The 25,549-nt window shown below is 38.5% G+C and overlaps 1 protein-coding gene across 1 annotated transcript; it reads right to left on the reverse strand.

Annotated features, from left to right (window-relative positions):
• Nucleotides 1–265: 265 nt before the first annotated feature.
• On the reverse strand, nt 266–17,715 carry LOC129728834 (battenin). The gene is made up of 5 exons (XM_055687303.1): nt 16,868–17,715; nt 1,510–1,652; nt 1,284–1,442; nt 857–1,217; nt 266–799 (listed from the first exon to the last, which is right to left on the reverse strand). Exons 1-5 carry the CDS (start codon nt 17,078–17,080, stop codon nt 371–373), a joined length of 1,305 nt encoding a protein of 434 aa, XP_055543278.1. The 5' UTR covers nt 17,081–17,715; the 3' UTR covers nt 266–370.
• Between the last annotated feature and the right edge of the window lie 7,834 nt (nt 17,716–25,549).

Genomic DNA, 25,549 nt, shown 5'->3' on the forward strand with positions numbered 1-25,549 from the left:
AACCGGCAGAAGGAAAGATTTCAAATGCTTCCAACTTTGATACTACTGAACGGATTATAATCATTGAAATCTCGTTAATTAATCTAGTTAAAGTATGAAAATGATTCAAACAATAGTTGCTTTGTTTGCTCGAGTGCACAACGACACGCCCTCCGGAATCATAACCCTCAGTAGTCACAGTAGAGACAAAGACAGTGTACGTCGTAAACAGCAGATTTTTTTCGACCATCGTCACGTCCACTTTCAAACACGAGAAAGATAAAGCTTATGTCACTTATAGTTTTATTCGTTCGCATCTATACGTAAAAGTAAGAGGTACACACATTTCAACCAGTAGGTAAAACTAGGCGTCTACTACCTTTGGTCAAGTCTACAGCAACCGTTCCGGGACCGGTAAATCACAGATTGCGTTATGCGAGGGGATAGCAGCGATTCCGGCCAGCGCAATGCCGACCGAGTCGGAAATGGATGTGACCATCATGGCATACTCTCGGCGGGCTTCTGGTACTTCGGTTTGCATGCGATAGAATGTATTGACATATCCACCGCCACCGAGCAGCCCTTCCCACAGGATTAATACGAAGATGATCCAGATGGTAGGAGTAAACATATAAATGGCTTCAAATGTGAAATAGATCACGTTAACCAGCTGCAGCACAGCCATAATCCAAACATGCTTGAATTGGACGATGTTCACCGATGATCGCGATATGAACACACCGATCTGGTACAAAACCTGATACCATCGATATTGTTCCGATTGATCCAGGAAAATGTTCGGGAAATATACCAGCTCAAACTGAAACATAAACGAATTAGCGTTATATCTCTAGCAATGATCCAAGTGTCAACTCACCAATCCTTGATTGATAAAATATTCGAACAAATATACCAATATCAACGGAATCATGTAAATAAATAATGATGGAATGTACGAAATTTTTTGACGCCAATTTTCTAGTGGGCGTTCATTCTCTGGAATCTCACTGTATTCCACCTTAGCTGCAGTTTCGTCTGCACTTTGCACTATGGGATCCTTGCTGGTGTCTTTGTGTCGCAGCAAAAGCCAAAAGCAACCGGCCTCAATCGCGGGAACTACCAACATAACCAGCATGGTTGCTTTTGGCGACAACCCCAATCCAGTTAGTCCGGTGTACGATAATGCTCCGATGACGCCGGCCCCGCCTGTCCCCGAGGACCACGTGGAAATGACGTTTCTGTAGACGTTCAATCAATCGGTTAATTTGCGTTTCTCAATTGATCTAAACTACACACAAACATACTTGTTAAAATAGCTCGCATATGCCAGAAAGGTCGCTTCCCCAAGCCCGGAGCTAAACGAGGTACAGATGACTCCGAGAAACAGTAACCACTCGGAAGCTGCAAACGCTACCAAAATGAAGCCGGTAGCTGCAAGTGCAACGCATAACATCACACGAGCACTGAAAAAAAAAGTTTCATAACCTCAAATTCATCGTTTATCGTTACCTAGTTGAAGGATATATTTACTGTTTCCAAAGAGGCAGGAAAGATGCGAGTAGCTTCACCGATAGAGCCGGAAGGATGTCGGCAAGCAGAATCGCTCCCGTGGACATTTTATTGCAGGGTCTCGTTGTCTGAGCGAACGGTGAAGCAGCACTGTGGAACGGTATCTACAAGTGGAAGGGAACATTAGTTATCAAATACTGTTACAATCTTGCAAATGTATCATAAGTAGTTGTTTTTTGTTCTCGGTAATACAATAGCTACTGCTTATAAATTAACCACCTGATTGTAGATATCGGCATGTACAAGGTGAATACATTCGTTTGATGAATGAGTTGTATCTTATATAGAATATATTTTGGTAAGTGCATTTGAAACCAACCCCGGTGGGAGCTTTGATCGAATGCTAAATGAGAAGGGATTCCGCACGCGTTTGTTTTCCCACATTGAGCGGCGTGTAGAAGTGTCTGGTCCGGAACTATGAGATGCGGTATCTCGCCTGCTATATTCATAATGGCGGCCCCTTCGAGAGACTTGGCATGGCGGCCCTAAACTGATTTTTTGAGTCAACAATCATAAGAAACATAAAGCCAACGCAGACTTCAGACAACTGACGGCCACTGACAATTATCAAAAACCAAATTTCGAGCCTTTAGATGGAACTTGTTGCAAGAGGAACGGTTTTCAACTTACTTAGTAATTACATTTTGAAAAAGGCCCTTACTAACACGCAGAGAATCCTGAGTAAGAATCCCCAGGATACCGATAACCACGGTGACGGAATTGTGAAAGGAATCGCAAACACGATCCGGAGGATTCCCACTCACGATTCCTATTCAAGAATCCTAGAGCCATATATAGAGCATTCCTGAGGATTCTTTTTTCAGGAATCCTTTTCAAGGACGCTCACGAATCCAATGTGAGAAATCCTAGAGAATCTATGCGAATTGTGTGTGTTCGTCCGGGGGGCTTTTTTTAACTTTATAATCATAGTATCTTCTACAGATGAGATCTAAACGCATTAGTGTCTAGAGCAAAGTTGTTTGTTTTATTATTATCTAAAACTTTGCTGAACATACCAATGTTGTATAATATGGATAAACTATAGAAAAGTCCAAAAAACTAATTTTAAGGTACTACTTCCAAAGAGCTCATCATATCTAAATAAATTGAAGTCATGGTAACTTGATGTCTTAAGCAAACTTCATTGAAATTTAAAGTACTACAACATTATAGAACACATTTATTCGCTATCGGTTGAAATTAAAAAGGTAATTTTTTTAAATTCACTTTTACGTTAAAAAACAAAATGGCGAATATTCCATAGGATGTGAAATCGAAAACGATAAAAGTCATCAGAACATTTCGAAAGGCTAAAATGTACACAAACGTCCCAAAATAATTAAGTTCCCGAATTGCCGCTTTTAAACCGCTGTGCCACGGCTGCTTTCTACCACCTCGGTTTCTTTCCGCATGATTTCGAAAAAAATCTTATTGCCTATATATAATATAGAAAAAATTTAAAAATCACGTTTTGCTTAAAAAATGCAGCTCTTTCAGATGACATAAAAAACTGATATAGCTAAACAACCCAATTTTATATTATTGTATTAGACCTCGCGTTTTTTCGGCCTCCCATCCATTCGGTTTCGCGTCCATTCAGCCTCGCGTCCGTTGTGTATTGTGGCAGTATGCCTCGTATCCATTAACGCATCGAATTTACACAGGGTGGCAACGTGTGTAGCATGTATCCCAGATACTGAAGTCTAACGGGTTCACATCCGGTGACGCTGCAGGCCATTCAGATGAACTGATGAAACAAGGCAAATTCTGCTTACACCATTTCTGAACGATCAATGCCTTATTCGCTGGTGCTGAATCCTATTGGAAGCAAGAACTGTCTTTCCTAAAAAGCGCAAACATGCAAAAGGCCTTTGATAACGTGTTGCAAATAGCACTCCTTGTTTATTTTCACGGCCCTGTCAATGAATAGCAATGGTAATTTCCCTTTGGTCAATATACCTCCCAAAACCATCACAGCTGACGCATTCTGATATCGCTCTGATGCTCTTTTATCGGCTGGTATATCACGAAGACATGCTTCATAAACACGGTCATTTTGCTTATTCAAAGTTGCCTCCAGAGTATACAACGTTTCCGAAAAAATATGGTGTGACCTGCGTGCGTCTTGAGCAGCAACCGAGATCTAGCAACCCTGTCGGCAATATTTTTACGAGTTAATCCGTTAATTTTCTGATTTTTTTTTTAAAGCAGACGTGGCCGGCGTCGTTATTGATCCTTTAAAGTATTGAGTCACTAAAACTTGTACAGTGAGCAGTGGCGTAGCGTGACCGGGTGATACCCGGGGCGGCAAATTTGGGTGTCACCCCTTTTCTCCTGGGTGTCACCTTCACCAGGTTGCAATGAAATCATTTTGTTATCAAAAATTTGTGAGAGTTAGCACGTTTGTTTTCAATTGCACTAAATCAACCTATTTTTGAAAAATTAGTTGAGATTATACTCTTGAAAGCAAATTTATATTAGGTTACACATATTAAAATTTTTCTCATGGGTGTCACCCCTTAGAGGGTGACACCCGGGGCGGACCGCCCCCGCCACGCTACGCCAGTGACAGTGAGAATTGTCGGTCACTCCCAACCCCATTCAGTTGATTCACTGTGCAATTTTACTGATTCGGATCAATCACGGAGTGCAACCATTGATATGTGCAGTCAGTCAAGCTAAGCTAAGCTAAGCTAATTTTCTGTTTTTTTTTTTTAAGCCGAGTACCCAAGGTCACTTGCATTTGCATGGAAGTGTGGCTCAGGTTTATTTCACACGCCATTTTTCTTGCCGAACGGCTGGATTTCGCCGGAAACATTCTTTCACTGCTTTGATGACCGCTGGAGTCCGAACACTCCGTTTTTTACCAGGTTTCTTCTTTTAATATTTTAATATTCAATATTAAAAAGCTTGAAAGCTGTCATTGTAGCGATTTAGAGCGATTTTCATTCTTCATTTGAAAATCGAATTTAAAAATCACGTTTTGTTCAAAAAATTATACTCCTTTAGCTGATATATAAAAATAAGAATCCATGAATTGGGTTGTTTAGCTATATCAGTATTTTTATATCATCTGAAAGAGCTGCATTTTCTAAGCAAAACGTGACTTTCAAAAATTTTCTATCGTCGCTCTTCGATGTTTAAATCTCGAATTAAAACTACTCGAAATCTGCGCGAAATCGCTACAATGACAGTTCGCTCATATACCAACTGCCATTGTAGCGATTTAGAGTGATTTTTCAATCGAATACGTGTATCACTTTTATGTTGCAACCCTGTATATTTTATGTGTTTTTCATGTGAGTTTCTCAAAAAACACAATGAAATTGTCAAATTTGAAATACATATATCTAGGGGCTAGACAACTTTATTTTCAAAATATTTCGCTAATATTATTCTGTATTGGTAGATATATTTTGATATTTATCGTTTATCTGTCACATTAATATCACTCCAACAGACTCCGACAGTAATGTGCTGTCAAGGGGTTGTGATACAGGTAGACGGGTGCCTGAAAATGCAACGATAAACACTTTGTAATATCAAATATTGGAAATATATCAATAGTGTCTTGCCCCAAGACAGATATACTTATTTGCGAAAAACGCAACTTATTTTTTCAAAAGCAAGTATAATGTATCTGGCAACAGTGCCGCCAATTGTTTCGAGTCGTATAATCTCTTAAGTTGTTTGCAACATTGTGATTTTCGGGGCGGCTTGTTGGGCCGTCCCTAACCTCCTGTCTCTTAGGGGTCGGCTCTGTTCAGAGTCCCGCGCTGACACCAGGACGTTGGAGGAGCTGTACCAAGCTAACGACCCTCGGAAGTTCTACGAGAAGCTGAACAGCTCCCGCAAAGGTTACGCGACGCAAACCGATATGTGCAGGAGCATGGGCGACAACCTCCTTATTAACGATAATAGCACAAAACGACATCTTTAGCCCATAGAAACATCTGTGTAAAGTATCAGTAAGATCAAAAATAATTGATTGAAATGCTTGCGCTATGCTGTGTGGAATTGCACAGGTTTTTCAGTTGATCCACTAAGGATATTGCAGCGGCAAAAGTACCGGGCAAATCCGCCTGCAGACCGTAAGAACTTGGAAGAGCTGGATCTTATAGACCTGCTAGCCCGTTCAGCACATTACGTCGGGTGAAAACCTGGCTGAGGTCATCAATGGTTGAACAGCGGTTGAGTGCTCTCTGCTTGCTGAGTGTTCATCGGCAGATGGTCAACAACAATCGTGAAAAGACACATGAACCGCTTCCGGAACGTTTGACCTTTGATGCCCGAATATTTTATTAAGAATCTTGACTGTGTCTTCAATCTTCACGTCTTTGGAAAGCTTTGACAGGATGTAGTTGAGATAGCGGCTGTGTGAATGAGTGTCCAGCTTCCGGAGAAGTAGACGTACCTTCGCCGCATCATTCAGCTGGCCTGCATCGTTCTCGAAGAGGTGGCCGGAATTTACGAAGAGGTGGCGGTTAAACCAGCGTTCGAACGTAACTCCGTTTTCTTAGTCGAAGACAAACTCGGTGATGTTCGATGAGAGGGACTCCAAAATCTACTCCGAAGTTTAATATTGAGGCTGCTGCTGCTGGGCCGCCATCTGCTGTAAAAGTTGGGCCATCTTGAAAATCATACCTTGAATTCCCGGTTGCGGCTGCTGATCAACTCTATCTTCTGCCATGTTTGTGGATTCTTGAGATCCTCGTCGCCAAACTGATATGTCCAAAGGACAAGGAGGTTTAAATGTATTCACTACTGTTCGAGCGTCTTGATAGAAAAATTTTCAACTACACTTTTCACTTTTTATTACACTTTCACTCTTTAATTCTATCACTTTACACTTTTCCCTTGCAAATACGTATTTCGGCACTGACATAGTGCCTTCGTCAGTGCTTATTTGGACTGTGGAGGAAATAGCGAAACCCCAAGAAATTTATACCTAATTAGGTTAACGAATGGGGCAAATTTTAACTCAGAGAACGTAAACAACTTGAGTTAGGTAGAGAAATGTACGGCCTGGTGATCCATGCCTTGTCGGGGAGTTTTCGGTGGAAATTTAAAAAGCCAAGAGAAATGATTACCCTGATCTCTGTTAAGGAGGGTAGCTGGGTTTTGTTTGAAAATTCCTAAACTTTCTGCGACATCTAATTTCCAAGGGGATGTTACTGATCGAACAAGACTAATGAGCAAGATCGCGCCAAATCACCGATGGTCGAATATCGACCATTTTTGATTTGAATGAAACTTTGCACACGTATTCGGCTTAGCAAACTGAGCATTTTTCACAGGTGCAGAGATTTTGAAGTAGAATACTTCTCTCAGGAAGTTCGGCTACATAGGGATGTGAAATGAAAATCTAAAACCGAAAAAAGTGAAAAATATGTCCAATTTCAAATGCTAATAAATCGGTTAGTATTCGATGGATTTCCTTCGTTCTTGCAGCAATAGATTGGAAAATCTTCTAAGATTCTTTCCAAAATAAGATATTTGTAATTTTATTATTCACACTATTGTACTATTGAAAATAGTCAAGCCTTGTCAAAACGAAAAATTCGACCTCTGATTGGTCGTTATATGATTGCTTCCCAAGTAGGGTCGACATGATCATATACCTTGTAATTGAAAACATGCTATTTGGCCTATATAAGAGCCTGTTTCAGCCGGAGCCGCTCATAATAGTTCTAGACAGCGACAACAGCAGTCGTCCTTCCTTAGCAGCAGCACTAGCCCTGTGGTTGGTCACCACGTCTCAGGAGCAGCGCGGTTTTTCTCAGCGTGTGTCGCCAGACTGCCATTATTCCCCCCGTGTTGGGGCAGCATGAAGATTGCCATCAGGAAATCCAATTTTGGAAATCAAAATGCCTTTTTCAAGGCAAATAAACAAGTCATTGAAAGTTAATAATTTTTGTCAACGCAAGCAAGCATTTTGTGTTGCATCCTAGCAATTTAAATCTGTCGCACCCGTCGAATTTACTGAATGTAAAATAGCTTCCACAGTGCATGTTGTCCGTGTATCTTAATTCCCCCAATGTTAGGGCAGCTCAAAGGTTGTAATTAGCAACCGATTTTGAACCGCAAAATGCTTTTTTTTCAAGGCAAATAAAAAAATAATTGAAGGTTAATAATTTTCTGACATCAACACAGCAGACAGCAGACATTCTGTGCGGGATGCAATCAAATTCTGTTGTAGTTGTCTAATTTTCACTTTATTTAGTAAACCCCCCACTGTAGGGGCAGCGCAAAGGCTGCGATCAGCATAACCGACATTGAATAATAAACTGCCCTGTTAGTACGCATTCACAAAAGCAGTTAGTTCGACTATGCAGAGCTAATATGAAGTCGATTCAATCAATCAGCATAAACAGAATTTCGTCGTCTCCCAGCTGCCAAGTTGCAACATGATGCAACACGCAACAACGAGCAAACGAAATCGCTTGATGTTACAAACCGCAATAAGAAACGGGTTAAAACCGTTGCGTGTGTGAGAGCACCATCGGTGTTTATTCGCTGGATACAAAAATCAAATGCGAATTGTGGAATAATTTGTCTGAAGAATAGGGCGTGGCCTATTACGTAGCACCCTTCGGCTATAAAAGAGTGTTTCTGGGAAAACTGGCTACATTCATTAGTCGGAAGGTGAGCTGGATGGACCGTCCACAACGTTGACAGCAGCAGCAGCCGATATCAGCACTCAGCGGTAACAGAATATATCAGCGGGTTGCGCCTATGGCTGCCTTCAAATTAAACAAATCACTTGCCCTGTGGTTGGTCATCACGTCTCAGGCCTCTGCCTGAGCACAAACGCCATCGCGAGCGATCGGGCGAGATTTTTGCCGTACATCAGCCGGCACTTCCTCTAATGGAAAAGTTGGATCATTTTGTTCAGAAGAATATTACTGTCGGTAATATTACAGAGCTGCGATTACATTATATCCGATATGGAATTGAACAATTGTTCTTTTGAGGACAAATAAAACACTTAATTTGAAGAGTTAATAGTTTTGGGTACCAGTAGCAGTATGGTAACAGCCTCAGCGGTAGGTGCAGCCGGTACTTCCATGAGGCGGATGTTATAAGGAAGTAAATGGAAGCGGCATGGCGAAACAGTTCGGGTGTGCTTAGACGCGCGTCATTTTTCGTTGTTGATATTATTCCCCACATGAAACGAAGCGCTTTCGTACGATAGTGGCGGTATTAGCGGTAGATGCATTTGCCAACACTTACTCCAGTAAAGCTGTGTCTAATTTTCAATGTGAAAACACCTTTCTATTGTGTTGGCCGTGCACATTAAGCCTCTGCCAGGCTAAACGCGAAAAGCGGCGTGAACCGTTTCGCCCGGCCGTAGGTTAATGTGCAGCCGTAAGTAGAGCTGTGTAAAAGTATTCTACTTCAACCTCGCGGTCGTGGCTTTGCACACAACCCTCCTGTGATTTTTTACACCCATGAGTTACATTCTAAAAGGGCGTATGCCTTTGGCATAGGTTTTATTCGAAGCATTGTAGCCCAGAAACCGTTGGTTGTATAGAAAAACTGTCTGAGAATGAGTTGTAGGGAATTAAAAATGCACCATAAAAAAAATATACACTGTACAAAAAAAATTTTTTTTGACCAAAAAAAATTAAAAATAAACACTAAATTTCAATTTAAAAAAAAAGAGTTGAATTTTTTTCTTATTTTTTTTTAAAGAAACTTGACGTTAATACGCAACTTTTAAAAAAAAGTCCAGGATGAGGAAATGGAAAATAATTTGTTTTTATGGTAGATTAATTTTTTTATAAAAATTCTAATTCAAACATTTTTCAAAATATTTGTATTCTGATGATTTTAAAAGATGCAGAGAGCCATTTTGAATCAAAAAGCTCTTGGTAGTGAACATTCTAAACGCATTGGTTTTCGAGTTATTTTAAATTTAAGCTCGATAAATTAATGACATTTCGGAAAATACACGTTTCTCCTAATTTGTCCATGGTTCTCCAGCAAAAACCTTACGTTCATTGGAATGCTTGATCAAAAATATACAATTCATTCTTTGACAACAAAACGATTGGATGAATAACTCAAGCGCTAAAACTTAGCCTACCTACACGTTCCCCCTTGCCGAATGTTTTATAAAAAAATATGTTTGTCGTGCAACACTACCTACTTGTTTAATAATACTAACTGTTTTTAAAGTACGCAACCAATAACTACTGGGTTACTTATATCTGTTTTCGTATATAAATACGATCGCACTACTCCAGATGTGTTGGTAACAGTTTGCATTTTGTGAAGATGAATAAAGTGAAAATGGAATACACCAAGCCCAAATGCTGTAAACCCTTTCCTGGTCATCGGTGCTCATCAAGCTTACGCAAATTAAACGAAAACGTTATTGCAAAGTTAAAAACATTGAACAGTCAAGCTCATTTTAATACGTCTTTATCACGTCATTTAGTTGGGTATAATATGAAGAATATGAACAAGGAGTAACAGAATGGAGCAATATTTTCAAAAAATCTATAATAATAGCTGCCACACAAAAGTATTACTCTTTTGTTTCGATTTCAGAAAATAAGATACAAACGAAGCTGTTTCCAAAAGATGACGAATCATTTACTTATGATGTATATGAAATATAAGGTGAAACTAGTTCTGTAAAGTATCTACGTCATAAAAAAATATGTTCTTAAGATAATAAAACTCGAAAATAAATATTTGTATCTTATAAATATTTATATCACTTAAAACATTCAACTCTTTTTGAGAACCGTTCGCTCAATCGTTTTGTTGTCAAAGAATAAATTATATATTTTTGATCAAGCATTCCAATGAACGTATGGTTTTTGCTGGAGAACCATGGACAAATTAAGAAAAACGTGTATTTTCCCAAATAATTATAATTTTCCGAGCTTAAATTAGAAATTACTCGAAAACCAATGCCTTTAGAATGTTAACTACCAAGAGCTTTTTGATTTAAAATGACTCTCTGCATCTTTTAAAATTATCAGAATACAAATATTTTGAAAAATGTTTAAATTAGAATTTTTATAAAAAAATTAATCTACCATCAAAAAAATATTTTTCATTTCTCCATCCTGGACTTTTTTTTAAAAGTTGCGTATTAACGTCAAGGTTCTTAAAAAATAATAAGAAAAAAATTCAACTCTTTTTTTTTTTAAATTGAAATTTAATGTTTATTTTTAATTTTTTTTGGTCAAAAAATTTTTTTTTGTGCAGTGTATATTTTTTTTATGGTGCATTTTTAATTCCCTACAACTCATTCTCTGACAGTTTTTCTATACAACCAACGGTTTCTGGGCTACAATGCTTCGAATAAAACCTATGCCAAAAGGCATACGCCCTTTTAGAATGTAACTCATGGGTGTAAAAAATCTCTGCACCTGTGAAAAATGCTCAGTTTGCTAAGCCAAATACGTGTGCAAAGTTTCATTCAAATCAAAAATGGTCGATTGAATTTTCGCGTATTTCCAGGCGATTTGAAATGATTCTGCTCTAATGTTGTCGGTAGTCATAGCGTGATCTTCATGAAATATATGTTCGGCTATTTTGGATCTGAAATGGTGAGTTATTCCTTTTTCTGAGTCTTTCTTAGCCTTTACAAGTTCTGAAGTATGTTCCTTAAACCGGATGTCTAAATTTCTTTTTGTTTGGCCAACCACCCGCCCTATGTAATTTGTCAATAGTGTCTTTAGTAGACCCCAACTTTGTTTTCATTTGATTATTTCTACTACTGTAGATAATATCGATACCAAATTTTCTAAATTTTTTACGAAGTTGACGAGTAAAACTGACGTCATATTCAACCACTACTCTTTTCCGATCTTCTGTTAGCGGAGTGAATGTTGTGTGAGATTTCCTATGTTGAATTCGTTTCTTTTTATCATAAATGGCTTGTATGGTTTTTCTGTTGTATCCATTCTGCTCACCAATATCAAAAATATATTCTATTTCGTTTTTCTTACCTTCATTACTGAGAGGCAAAGATTCCATACGGTGGATCATATGGTGGAAAGAAGCCATTTTATGCTGAGAGGAGTGGTTAGAAGTGTTAGGTATTACCCGCTTAGTATGTGTGGGTTTCCTAAAGATTTCGAATTCAAAGTGGTTGGAGTTTTTAACAACGACTACATCTAAAAATGGAAGCCTGTTGTTTTGTTCAATTTCCAAAGTGAACTGGATATTTTTATGAAGACCATTCAAAATTCCCAAAAAACTTTCCAAGTCCCCCTGTTGTAAAATACAAAAAATACCATCAACATACCTCCACCAACGATCTGGTAAGCAGTCTTTTTCATTTAGTTTATTTTCCAAATGTGCCATTCAAAGCTCACATAAAAAAGGTGAAAGGGGATTCCCCATCGGTGCTCCTTTTGTTTGTTTGTAAAATTTCCCACGAAATGAAAAATAATTGTCTTCCATGCAAAGTCGAGTTAACTTTAAGTAACTGCGTACTTTAGTTTTCCAAGGGTTGTCACATTGTTGGGAAAGAAGCCAAACTTCCAAAAGATTTATAGCTTATTTCACTGGAACACTCGGAAAAAGTGCTGTGACATCAAAAGAAACCATTATCTCGCCAGTGTTGATGCCCCCGATGATTTTAAATTTTCAACAAAATCTCCTGTGCTCTTAGCAGATCGACTAGGAAATTTGTTCGGCATTGATTGAAATTCCTTGACTAACCATTTTGCCAATTTTTCTGTTGGTGCCCCCACCGCAGAAACGATTTCTCTCATTTCATTACAAGGTTTGTGTACTTTAGGGAGACCCTTTATTCTAGGAAGAGAAGGGTACAAAAAACAGGTGGTTCATGGGGTTACCAAAGCTACAAAGGACAAGAGGTACCAACGGTCGCGGGAGTTGCTCGGTTGGCGCGCAGATGACGAGATTATTTTTTCGGACGAGAAGCTGTTCGTTTTGGAGCAAACAGTCCATCGCCAAAATGATCGAGTTTGGAGTGTGAGCCTCCAGCAAGCTCCTGCGGACAAGCTGAACGTTTCCCGGTTCCAAAATAAGACGTCAGTGATGGTTTGGGGAGCCATTTGCAAGAGAGGTAAACTGCCTCTTATTTTTATCGATAAAGGGGTCAAAACCAACGCAGCGTACCTAGACACGGTTTTGAATAAAAATGTTCTGCCTCAAGCTGAACTATTGTTTGAAGACGATTACTACTGCTTCCAGCAAGATGGCGCCCCATCCCACACCGCAAAGGTTGTTCAGGCGTGGTGTGAGGAAAACTTGACCGATTTCATTTCGAAGAATGAATGGCCTCCGTCGTCTCCGGATCTGACTCCACTGGGTTATTTCGTGTGGGGATACATGATGTCGAAGCTGAACGAATATAAAATAACAAATTAGGAGCAATTCAAGCGAGTTATCCGAAAATCTGGGACGAGATGCCGATGGAGCACGTGCGCGCCGCTTGCGACGACTTTCCGAGACGTCTGAAGCTGGTTCGATCAGAGATAGGTGGTGTAATTCCGAGATATCGTCTGTGAAGTATCTTTATGAGTTACTGAATAGAGCCATGAAAGCCAGATTCAGATTTTCTTCTTATTCTTTGAAATATTCTTTGAAATTGAGATTTTCCTGTGTGACCGGACTTTTTTGTCACCCTGTATTGTTTAGATAGGGCAGTCATCAGCTCCCTGGCTAATTTCCTGGAATGCTGCAACTCAAGTTTTGCTCATAATATTTTGAGTGAAAAGTGTTTTTCATGTAAAAGTTGATAAAAAAAAATGAAATTGTCAAATTTGAATTACAGATATAAGGTAAAGAACGGCTTAAGCAGTGGCGCCTATTTTAATCAGTCGAAGAAAACGGGCCTCAAACTCCTGAATTTTGATCAATATCGACAATTTCAATGATGGAAACAAAAACTTTGATTGTCTAGCTGTCTTACGAATATAAGAAATACCGTTAATCGCAAAGAAATCTGTGCACAAACAACAATCGAAACAAATCGACCTATATTGCAGCCATTCAGTAGCCACTTCGGGTGCTGGAAAAAAACACCTGTAAAACAGATGGAAACTGCCTGAAATAGGCTCGGGTGATTGGAATAGTGTCCCTCGACTGGTAACTTTAATTGATTATTGTTAAAGTTTGCTACCTTTTTTTCACAATCTGAAAACAAGATCTAACAGAGAAAGATTGAACAGATTGATATACTTTTGTTTGAATTTCACCCAACACATTTCGAGTATTTCGTCACAGTACACAGGTGGTTCCTGAAGCTGCTACTTATTTGCGAAAAACGCAACTTATTTTTTTAAAAGCAAATATAATATATCTGGCAACAGTGCCGCCGAATGTTGCGATTCGTATTATCTCTTAAGTTATTTGTAACATTGTATTTTTTTCGGGGCGGCTTGTTGGGCCTTCCCTAACCTCCTCCTGTCTCTTAGGCGTCGGCTCTGTTCAGAGTCCCATCTTGAGCCTCTTAAAACTCGAAGAAGTTTAGACAAGGTGATGGTCTCTCGTGTCTACTGTTTATTATTGCTCTGGATGATTAGAAGAGAGGTCGATGGTCGATGAGTACATCGAACTGAAGGCCGAAGTCAAATGCTCTCCATTGACCATCTCCAGAACACTGATCAAACCGGTGGTCATGTAGAGGACCAATGCGCCCTTGCGGCCTTCGAGCGGAAGGTCAATTTGGCAGAGTTAAAACAAATTACAGTTTTCATTAAAAAAAATATTTTGAAAATAGACAAAAACAATGTAACTAGTTTTTCGAATGCAAAACAAAGATGTCTGGCCACACTGCCGCTTGACATTGATATTATCTTGAGCCATAATTTAAAAAAAATAAGGGTTTTCGACGAAAAATGGTACTTTTATCAGTAAAGGAAATTAGGAATTTTGCATAATGATCTTATATGAACAATTCCCCGAAGTTTGAGTCCAATTGTTGACATGAGGTGTACAATATTCTTTCCAAAAAAAATATAAAAAAGGCTGCTCTTTCACCTCACATCATGAACACCGAAAAATAAAACAATGTTTTCAATGTTTTGCAGCAATCTGAAAACTAAAGCCTGTAGTACACTCTTTGACCGAGCGTCAAATATTTGTCACTTTTTGACAGATGAAAATTTGGTCAAAGATAATTATTTGTCACTCTCCAATTTTAACATGGGGCAAACTCGGGCAAACAACAACCATGATGTTGAGCCGGGGCCTAGTGTGGTTGGTAACGTCTCCGTCAACCACGCTCGACGCCTGGGTTCGAATCCCACCGCCGACATAGGTGTCGATGGTTGTGAGGTGGCGTGATCCACTCACAACCAACCCAACTGGTCTAGATTCAATCCTAGCCGACACCGGGAGAATTTCTGAGGGGAAAAATCTCTGGGATCACGCCTTCCATCGCATGAGGAAGTAAAGCCGTTGGCGCCGGTCCGTTAATAAACGGGTCGTGAGTTAGGGTCCTGGGTGTGGAGTCGCCTCCCTGGGCGTCGGTGTTTGGCCACAACAGTGGCGGAACTAGACCGACGGAAAATAAACGAGAATAAAAAAAAAACAACCATGATGTCAAATAAGTTTGACCATTATGTCAGAAGGTCAAATATTTGACCATTAGACAGAGTGTACTACAGGCTTAAAGCAGCATTTATTATTTTCTTCTACAAATCGATCTAAGTACTTTTCAATTGCTATCAAAATTTCGAAAATCGATCGGTTTCAAGGTAATAACGTTTTTTGACCATCCTAGCTCATTAAAAAGTCGTCCTAAAAACAAAGCAAAATAAATAGAGACAGATCCAATATTTTGCTAATGGCTTCAAATACACAAAATTTGAACAAAATCGGAAAATAATAACCATATAATAGTAACTTAAAACGTCAACGAGCAATGAATACCCTGCGATTATATTTTCGGACTTTATAATTGTTGTTATATCGAACGTTGGTGGTACGATTTGAGCAATCAGTCAATGTCTTCTTAATAGGCTTTACCTTCACCATGGATTGTCCTCCAATCCACATAGACGATGATGATCATTACAACTTGCGCACGGTGAAAGATAGTGTCTTGGTCTGATAAGAAGGTATCATTCATTTGTTTGATCGCTGAAATCACCAGTAAAAAGTAGCATCACGAAGCGTTGAGAAAGAGTTAAAAATCTAACTGCATGTAAATTATATAAATTCATTTAAGTTTCGACTAAGTGTTCCAAAATTTCTGTGTTGTTTAGATATATCAGTTTTTTTTTGACATCTGAAAGAGCTGCATTTTCTAAGCTAAACGTGATTTTCAAAAATTTTCTATCGTTGACATTCACTTTTTAAATCACGTATTAAAACTGCTCGAAATCGCTGCAATGACAGTTCGCCCATATACCTGTCATTGCAGCGATTTTCATTTTTCGTTTAAAAATCGAAGGACAATGATATATCATTTTAAAAAATCAACTTTTGCTCAGAAAATGACACTCTTTTAGCTGATATATAAAAATCAGAAATCCGTGAGTAGCTAAACAACCCAATTGTTTGTTTTGCTGCAAAACTATAGACATCCAGAGATCATACACGTAAAACCACGACGCTAAAAAGCCCTCGCCAACCGTAAACGTGCTCGTGATTAATTGTCTCCTTGAAGTTTTGTTGTCATGTGCCACTGGAAGAACACGTGTGACTTTGGATTTTCCAGATTTGCGAAGCGGCTTTGCTTTTTCCGTCGCAACGAATCAATTGAGAATAACAATTGATTTGATATTTATTCGGTGGACAATTGTAGCGCTTGACATGTCCCTCGATAGTATTGGTTTCTATAGGCCATCAATAAAAGTTGATTATCCGATAAATGAGTCGGACGATAAGTCGGTATTTGATGCGAGGCTGAAGAATTTCGAACTTGCTCATTTAACAGCCAAATGTTCCAATAGCTTAAACCCTGTGATTCAAAATAAATATATAGTCATAGACTAATCCATTTTTCCTCTAAATTCATATAAACCACTTGAGCACATAATAAAAAAATTCTAGAAACGTTCAACGCAAACATATGAACGTTTTTCAGGGCTCTCAAAACAGAATCAGATCGAAAACCCCCCATTGACCCATTGTATGAAACACTGTGCCGCTAATAAATACAAAGAGACGGCACACTAATTGCGATACTTCATTTTTACTGATGAGCTTCACTTAGTAAGCAGTATGTACTGTTAATGTTCAATGTTGATCGTGTTTTCACTGCTTCTGTTTTGATTCCAATACGGTGCAATACCGACCGTGTGAAAGCGCGTCCGATCGCAGTGAATAAAGCAAAACACTGAACTCTTCAAAATTACCCAGAACATGTACCTACCAGCGATCGGCTGTGATCGGTATCGGTGTCCAATTCCTTCAGGATATCGTGAGCGGCCGTCAGCATCACCACATAGCCGTAGTTATTGCATAACCCCAGGAACCAGTAGGCTACTAAATCGCGCCACAGACCCCGATCCCGAGGTTGTTCATCGTTGTTAAGCGCACGTTCATCGTCAACTGTCATTGATGCGACACTCTCGTCTGCTGCCATTATCCCCGCCTGCCTCGGTTGATCGTCCAATGTCTTATAATTTTTTATTGCAAATACTTAAATCGTTTTATTCACACCGCGACAAGCGAAAATGACGTTTATTCAGCGCGACGCCGTCTACTTTGTGAAATCATAGCCTGCGCAAATACGCACAGCTGGAAGCACGACCTGCTCGGTCGACCGTTACGGCTCAACTAGTTGTTCCACGACAGCAATCGGTCGAATGGTTTATGGAAAGTACAATTACATACACATTGTCTGAGGAGTTCGGAAACCACTATATTGTAATCAGTAATCAACAGTCATAATTGTACCATTATCAGTTAATTGAGTTCTTCTCTCTGGTAGCTGAACTCATAAGACGATAAATACTAAGCTACGAGTGAACCGTCATTTACGCATGCTTTTTCTGATGTGATATCCGACTGGTTGTATGCGCAGTTTGGAGCTTGCCATCATCGGACTGCTCAACTTTGAACCCTTATTAATAATTATACAAGAAATAATACCTCCTAGCTGGTTTCGAAGTGTCTTCGACGCGTCTATTGATCGTTTGATTTGCGCACTTTTTGTAGAAGGCACCAACACTGCTAGTGACAATGTGAATTTGCGAAATAACAATTAATTGAACAGCACATTAAACAGCAAAGAACTTGTCATTGAAACCTAGAATTACTTGGGGTAGCATGGGTAGCATGTCTCGAAATTAAGTCGAATCAATCCATTGTTGCCATATGACATCGTAAATTGAAGACTTTTTAACCTAAAATGAATTTCGATGACATTTCCATAATATGACAATACTTTTATGAATACTAATGCCGCTTGACAAAGACAATTATATCAAGTTAGTTTTGTTTTATAGGTGGACGCAGTAGCTATCCAAATATAAAAAACATAAGAATGTTCATGTGGAATTCTGGGCTGATTCAGGTTAACATGTGCGCTAATCATATCATCGGAGGCCACGTGTTGGTCTCGGCGGTGACGCGGATTTTGGGCCGTCTCCTATTATTTATTGCGAGAAATTTTCTGGCGGAAAATCCTTGTAGAAGTGCGCGGGTACATACAGTCGTGTTAAGAGGTATACCTTTTTAGTTTTCAAAAAATCGAAAAAAAAAATTGCATTATCTTTAATTACAAGTTCTTGAGAATATTCTCATAAATTTTCATAAAGATCTGAGCAAAAGGGAGAAAGCTAGAGTGATTTGAAGCACTAAACTTGAAACATTATACGCGATTATCTCGGAATGGTATTTCTCAAAAAATGACTTCGCCGTGTTTACGATGGCGTTCAAACTACTGAACCGATTTTCTTCATCTTTTTTCTAATGTTCATTATTAAATTTCCCGGTCGTTTAACGACCGTTTTTTGAAACATGAAGTTTAACTTTGTCGAAAAAAATTATGCAACTTTTAACGCTCAAAACATATTTTTTTTCGGAAAAAAAAGTTCCCGTTTACACTGAAAACAAAATACTTATGAAAATGATCGTTCAGATATCCGGCAGCACTTCTAAACTAATGAAATATCATGAGTTTTTATCTCAGTTGATTTGCTAGGTCTGTATCGTGAACACCGCAAACCTCTGCAAAAAACAGCGCTTCCGGGAAAACACCCGTTACTCCACAAATAATTGGTATTACCGCAAACAGACGTTCAAGCTGAGTTCCAAACTTGTGTAAAGTTTTTTGTAGTAGCAATCCGTAACCAGATAGCGCTATCAATACCGCCAGCCTGGTACACCAGCGAAAAAAATGTATTGTAGCGATAAGGTCACCAGGCGGCGCTAGTGTACAAGTGATTTATAACGCAATTTACTTTGAAAATTTACACAGAAATTTTGATCAATGTTGTTCTTGCTTGGACGTCTGTCTGTGGTATTACCTTTGAACAAACGTATTTTATGCAATAAAAAATAGTCCTATCACTATTTTTTTACATTTTCCGGACTATCCCGGACTACTCTTTTTCTGTCCCGGATAGTCCGAGCAAGAAACAGAGTGCAGTTTTGAAGACACCAACACATTCACACGTATGTGTCAAAATAAAAAAAAAATGTGTCAAAATCGGTTTGCTTTGATTATCGTTCTTCGCGTGTCAAACATCAGGTTGAATTTTATTTATTTTATTTTGTTATTTTGTCATTTTTCAGTAAATTGGCAAATTTTTCGTACAGTAGCGCAAATGCGATAAAAGACAATGGCGATAATGACCAAAACAAAAGTGACAGTTACCTCTGTAATTACGCACACTATTGCAACTGCTCGGAAAGTGATTTTTTTTAGTTGCAAAGCGTAGTCCGGGACGGGATAGTCCTGCCGTAAAAACGAATTCGACATTAGTGAAAATTTAAAACAAATATAATTTTTCAATTTTAAAATCAAAGAAATCTCGTAGAGATCTTAGACAAATTACGTAATGCCTACTGAAAGGTCGGTTATCGATTAGTATAAGAAAAAGCAGGTATTTTTTCAGATTAAAACCCCCTATTGAGATCTAAACTACATCGAATGGAGGTAAACAAAGTTACCAGTGTGAAAAGTAATGCACTCAGAACTAATACACAATATATATTATTTGAAACTTGTTCATTATAATAAAAAAAAATCGTTTGTTCTGCTAATTTCTCCGAGCTCCGAATTCAACAAAAACACAAAACAAACCCAGGAGGTAAGACACTGTAAGCTAAGTATTTACGATATTCTCTAAATATTTGCCGCAACTCCAAATCGCAAAATAATACTAAATATATGACAAAAAATGAAAAATTAAAAGATTTGCTATTGATTTTGTTATGCTTTGTATTCATTCAATTCAAGAGATCGGCATTTTACAATGAAATGTTTGACAAGTAGTGCAAATTCAAAAGCAAATCACTTCATACCAACGTGAAGATTTTTTACCGTGCATATCTTCAAGGATCAAGGAATTCTCGCGTAACTTTTCAAAAAGACCTAAGTAACAATGAGAGATTCTCTACTCTCTCACTCTGTTTCGTTGATGACACCGTCAGTATGAATGTTTTACAGGATTTCTTGCAACAAATCGAAAGATTGTCATATTTACCCAGTATTTAGCATTCGCATTTTTTTAAGCTGTTGCGTTATTTTCACCAATTTTGATGCGTATTGCAACCCTCGAGGTTGCAATTAACCCAAATTTGTGTGATAAACGCCGAGCGTGTAAAGATATGTTGCTTGTCAGTGTGTAGGAGTTTTGTTTTGATTTTTGTTGTTGTGGCAAGCAACATACTCGCCACTGCATGTTAATTTTAAATCGTAGTTTACTCGTTAGATTTTATTTAGAAGTTTGTGATGGGTGTTCTAGTATTTAGGTTTTTAATTTTCGGTGTTAATTGTATCGCGAGTGAAATAAAATTAGGCCCCGTCTCTCCTCCCGTGGCGAAAAAGAGAGGCGTATTAACGGCGTAGAAGCCAAGCGCGGTTGTGTTGGTTCGAAGTGATGGAAAAAAACGTCATGTTGGGTGTTTTCTATGCGGCACCAAAGGAGATCGCTCTGAACCGCCGAAAAAGAAAGACGCGTTTTGACCGCCGGGAAGAATTTCGCCAAAAAAAGCTAAGTGCCGAGTTAGCTTCCGCCGTTCCCTGAGTTGTGCTGGAAGAATTACCCAGCTACGGTGAGAGTGATATAGTGCGTGTGCCCCAGCGAGCTCATTAAACCGGAGCAAACGACCGCCACCCATTAGAAAGCGGTGCTTCCTCGGAATCGCGCCACAAAAACCCGCCATTGCTGCGAGGAGGACGGAAGGTTAGAGTTAGGTTTTCTATTTAGTTTCTTTTATTTATTTCCTTGTTTTTATTGTACTTAATTTATTTTATTTAAATTCCACCTAATCTAACCCCTTTTTGGGAAAGTACCCCAGTGCTACGCCACCCGGCGGGTAAATCGGCCCCGTGAAAGCTGGGGTGGTAAGCGAAAACTTACAGTATTATTTACCTAAACCAGTGAAAACATTTAAGTTTACGTAAATTTACGTTGTTTTCACGTGTTCGCTTGGTAATATTTTCTTTGTGTGTAGATCCATCCAAAAAATTACGCGAGAATAGGCCTCTCCAATCGTGAATGTATTGGTGCACTTTACACCGTGTAAGTCGGATGAAAAATGAGGCAAACAAAGTGCTGTCAAAATGCCTGCATTGATTGCGAAATTTTATTTTCTTTCGCTGACTTGAAAGTTAATTTATTCCTACGCGGATTGTGTGATTTGTTTACGGATAGTATCTTACAAAATGAATATTTGATTTCCAGTACCGAAAATATCCAAAAAGATTATATTTTTCGATTTGCTTAACCCCGGTAGAGTTAAGCAAGAGTCATTTATGAGCGAGGGGTAAGACAGTGAATAAGTTTGAAAAATAAAGAGCAAATCTGAGTAACTCTCGTGTCTCTAAATATCCATCCTTAAACTTTTTCCCCACCGCAAATATACACATGAATGTTGCTCGGTCCCACCGTTCATATGTATTTCTTGCTTTCAAGGTAATCAAAGATGTGAATCATCTGATAATTTCGGAGTAATATTGAGTAAATTAGAGTAACTCCCAAGTAAAACAGCAACTCAGATAAAAGTGAGAAATTTTGAGTTTTTCTGAGAAAACGTGAAAAATAAAGAGCAAATCTGAGTAACTCTCGTGTCTCTGAAAATCCATCCTTAAACCTTTCCCCCACCGCGAATATAAATATGAATGTTACTCGGTCTCACCGCTCATATATTTTTCTTGTTCTCAAGGTAATCGAAGATGTGAATCATCTGGAAATTTCGGAGTAATATTGAGTAAATTAAAGTTACTCCCAAGCATAAGAGTAACTCAGATAAAAGCTGTCTCGCCCCTCGTTTATGAGGCAAACAACCCGAATATTTAAGGCCCAGTTACACACAGTCGTATTGACGCCTTCTCCATACGAAATAGAAGGTGTGATGGCTATCACACCTTCTATTTTATATGGAGAAGGCGTCATTACGTCGTGTGTGTAACTGGGCCTTTAGTGTGCGCGACTGAGCTGTCAGTAAGCTTTATTGATGTCCATGATGAGTAGAACATGGTGTAACGGTTTGACCGAAAAGTAGGCGCGGAGTGAGAAAGCGTTTTTTCACTTATGAGGGTTGATAACGAAGCGTCACTATGCAACAGCGAATAACTTTTTCGTGTTTGTTGATGTATATCAATACTAACTAGGCAATTGAATACCGCAAATTCAGGTGTTTTAAGTTGGAAATTGTTTATTAAATTAATGAATATTGGTAGCAACGTATGTAGCATTGACATATTTCTAATTTAAAATTATCCAAATGATATATTATGAGATACGATATGGCCGATTCTGCTTTTGACATACCATTTCACCATGTCTTTATACCAAGGGGCTCGTGTGGCTGTCAAACTCCATACATTTTCCATCTACCACTCACTGATTCTGGTACCAGCGTTTCTATTACCCACTTTTTTGTTGGTTTGCCCTGAAACAAATGAAATAGAGTAAACGTGATTGTCAGTAGACTTTTTCTGGAAATAAATACCGTTTTAGATGGAAAAAACAAGAACTCACACACTTACATTTAATCACCGAATTCATTTTTTTTTCACCGACTTTTCAACAGCTGAGCGCTCGGTAAAGCGTTCGGTAATATAAACCACTACCGACCGATCAGTAATCAAATTGTTGTTGCTTTCTGTCATTATTACCGATCTAATTTGTGAAAACGGCGAATGCAATTAGTTGCCAAAACCACCGATCAAATCTGTAAGTTGTGTAGACAGTACCGAAAGATCTGTGATGTTTGTTTTTTGTTCACTTTTAATTATTTAAGAAAACCAGAAATATGATGTAAATTTATATTAATATTTTTATTCAAATGTTATTAAAAATTTTAACTATTGAAAACTAAAAAAAATAAAAAATCGACGTTCGCCGCACCAAATTTGCATGAGTAAAATCAATTAAAGGTTTTTTACTGCTGTGGACTGTGCTTGAACTTCATGCCAGTTGTGCTCATAGTTTCAAAACCGAGGATCTTCCGGATGTGTCCATTAATATGGCGGTGTAAACTATTTACGTAGCATGCAAGAGATGCTCGGAAGTAGAAGCAAATAACAAATTTTATCATCATATACTTACGAAAAGTTTATTCTTTGCGATCATCTTCTTGCTGAAGTTGTTAGAAAACGTCCTCCAATTTTTTTCTTTCGCAGGAACGTCAATGTTCAAACCAACCGAGAATGTGACTTGACAACCAGAAGGAGAACAACGAATAGAGAAAATTTGACAGCGCTACAGTTGGTCCGGTAGTTTTTTACCAATATTCGGTAAAATTATTATTTACCGAACAGTTCAGCAGAAAGTATAGCAGTATTCAGTAAAATTATTTGTTGATTAAAGAAAATATGTAAAGTTATATCAATTTTACAAACTACTCTGTATTTTCTCAAACTTACCGATCGAAATTGTAATGATAATTACCGAACTTTTATTATCTGATTGAATGTGCAACGTTTGTTTTTTCAGTACAATTTGCGCTTACAATGAATAAGTGGTGTTGTAAGCATTTGAAAAGAAATATTGACGCCGTGATAAATTTATGATTGGTAGGCAAAATGTGCCTTACGCAAATCTAGTGCTGCCAGAAAATTTCATTTATTTGATATTTTCCTATTTTTAAGGGGAAATATCCACCAAATGCTCAAAAAACATGGCTTTTTTCATTATTTTTTCAAGGGACATTTGAGATATGAGGTATATGAATAATATATCATTGTATTGAGCAACTCTTGCAGGATACAAAAAAAAATTGCTATTTTTACAAAATGGCGGCTGTGCAGCGATTGCCGTGAACCGCTTTTTTTAAGTTCTTTCGCGGCGAGCAGTACCCGATCAACCACTCTTTATGCACCTTTATGAAACGACAACAACTGAAATCAGTCGATATAGGTTCAAAACTAATCGATAGCGATCGTTCTCGTTTCATGGAGAAACTTAAAGAGTGGTTGGTCGGGTAAAGGTCGTGCCCAACTCCACCTATAACCAAAACAAAATTTTTAACATTATCTACAGAAGTATCGCTAGTGAAGTACACATCATTATATTTTTAGAATTTTTCTTCTCAAAATGGTACCGGTTTGGTAAAAAAAATGCTTTTCGACAAAATAAAACTTCAATTGTTTATAACTTTTATTGTTGTTTATCAATCGCTAAAATCGTGTGTACTTCATCAGATAATCTGATGAAAAAGCTACAGTTAAAATTTCAAGTCAATGGATGTAAACTTATTCAGTTCTACTGCTCGCTGATTTTGAAAACATAGTTACGAGAGAAACACGTTTAAAGTTTCAAAATGCTATGAAACTTCACAATAATAAAGCACCTAATATTTTTTTTTACCTTCAGTCAGCTATCCCTGCGCCGTAAAGTTGTCCTTCCTGGGCTTTATTTTCCTCTTCTTCTTTATTTTATCTGATGTAAGGCTGCGCCTAGTCTCTTTCGCGATGTCAGATAAGCGATGCTTAGCGACTTTGACGCGGTTGGCGTCCGACCTCACGCAAAACTCGAACTTGTCACTCATATTTAAGTGCTTTTGAATATTACTCACAGTTAAAAAGTATAGAAAAACCTAGCCCTAGACCTACACTGCATATTCGACTATTGCGTGAGATTTTCAAATTTGGAATATCTTTTTCAGATTCCACGCACATTTTTAGCCACGGTCGATAAGCTTCTGCATTCTTGGAAAATCGATAAAATTCAATGCCCTGACCGGAACCACAGTAGTTTTTATAACCAAACGCTTGCACCTCATTCAAATTCTTTTTGCTTTTGTATGCCGCAACCAAAACAAAATTGTGTCCACGATCTTTCACTGTCACTTACTCAATGATTGGGTTGAACACCAGCTGTTTAGCAACACTGCAAGCTGAACCCCTTTTAAATATTGTCACACACGCGTGCTGTCAAAATCAGCCAACCACCTTTGGAGCGAAAACCCAGGAGCACACCGGGGTATCATCTTGGCCACTCTTCTCTTATAGCGAATTTCTTTATTCCACCAGCTCACCTCGTTTTGACCTGGAAGCGCACTAACTGCTGTCAAAACCCTTCTTCATTCGCTCGATTTTGACCCAGTTTTGACATGGCGTGCTGCCCGAAGCGCACTGTAAAATTTGTCAGCTTCAACCCACCACCGCACGTGCTTAGTTCGTAAACGATTATCTGGCACCTCTTTTTTACTTGCTTCGTAAATGGCGATGCCGTTTTTTTATTGCTCGGCAGATTTGCCCTGACGCAGTTGAATAAAGAAATTCGCTATTAGATGCTGAGGGGCGACCAATGGCTTCTAACTCTTCTTCACCACCCACATCAATAATCCCTGTTGTGGTTTTCGTAAGTGATGTCATTCACTCAGAAAATACCTTAATGTTTTAGTGCTTTCTATCACCGTTGTGCACAATTCC

The sequence above is a fragment of the Wyeomyia smithii genome, chromosome 1, assembly GCF_029784165.1.
Source record: "Wyeomyia smithii strain HCP4-BCI-WySm-NY-G18 chromosome 1, ASM2978416v1, whole genome shotgun sequence".
NCBI lineage: Eukaryota > Metazoa > Arthropoda > Insecta > Diptera > Culicidae > Wyeomyia > Wyeomyia smithii.

Bases quoted from the DNA above. Each gene is read 5' to 3' on its own strand.
- LOC129728834 (XM_055687303.1), bottom strand. From the start codon at position 17,080: ATGGCAGCAGACGAGAGTGTCGCATCAATGACAGTTGACGATGAACGT. The intron at 1,218-1,283 runs GTATGTTTGTGT...GAACGTCTACAG, and splicing joins TATGCGAGCTATTTTAACAA to AAACGTCATTTCCACGTGGT. The intron at 800-856 runs GTGAGTTGACAC...TTTATGTTTCAG, and splicing joins ATTTTATCAATCAAGGATTG to TTTGAGCTGGTATATTTCCC.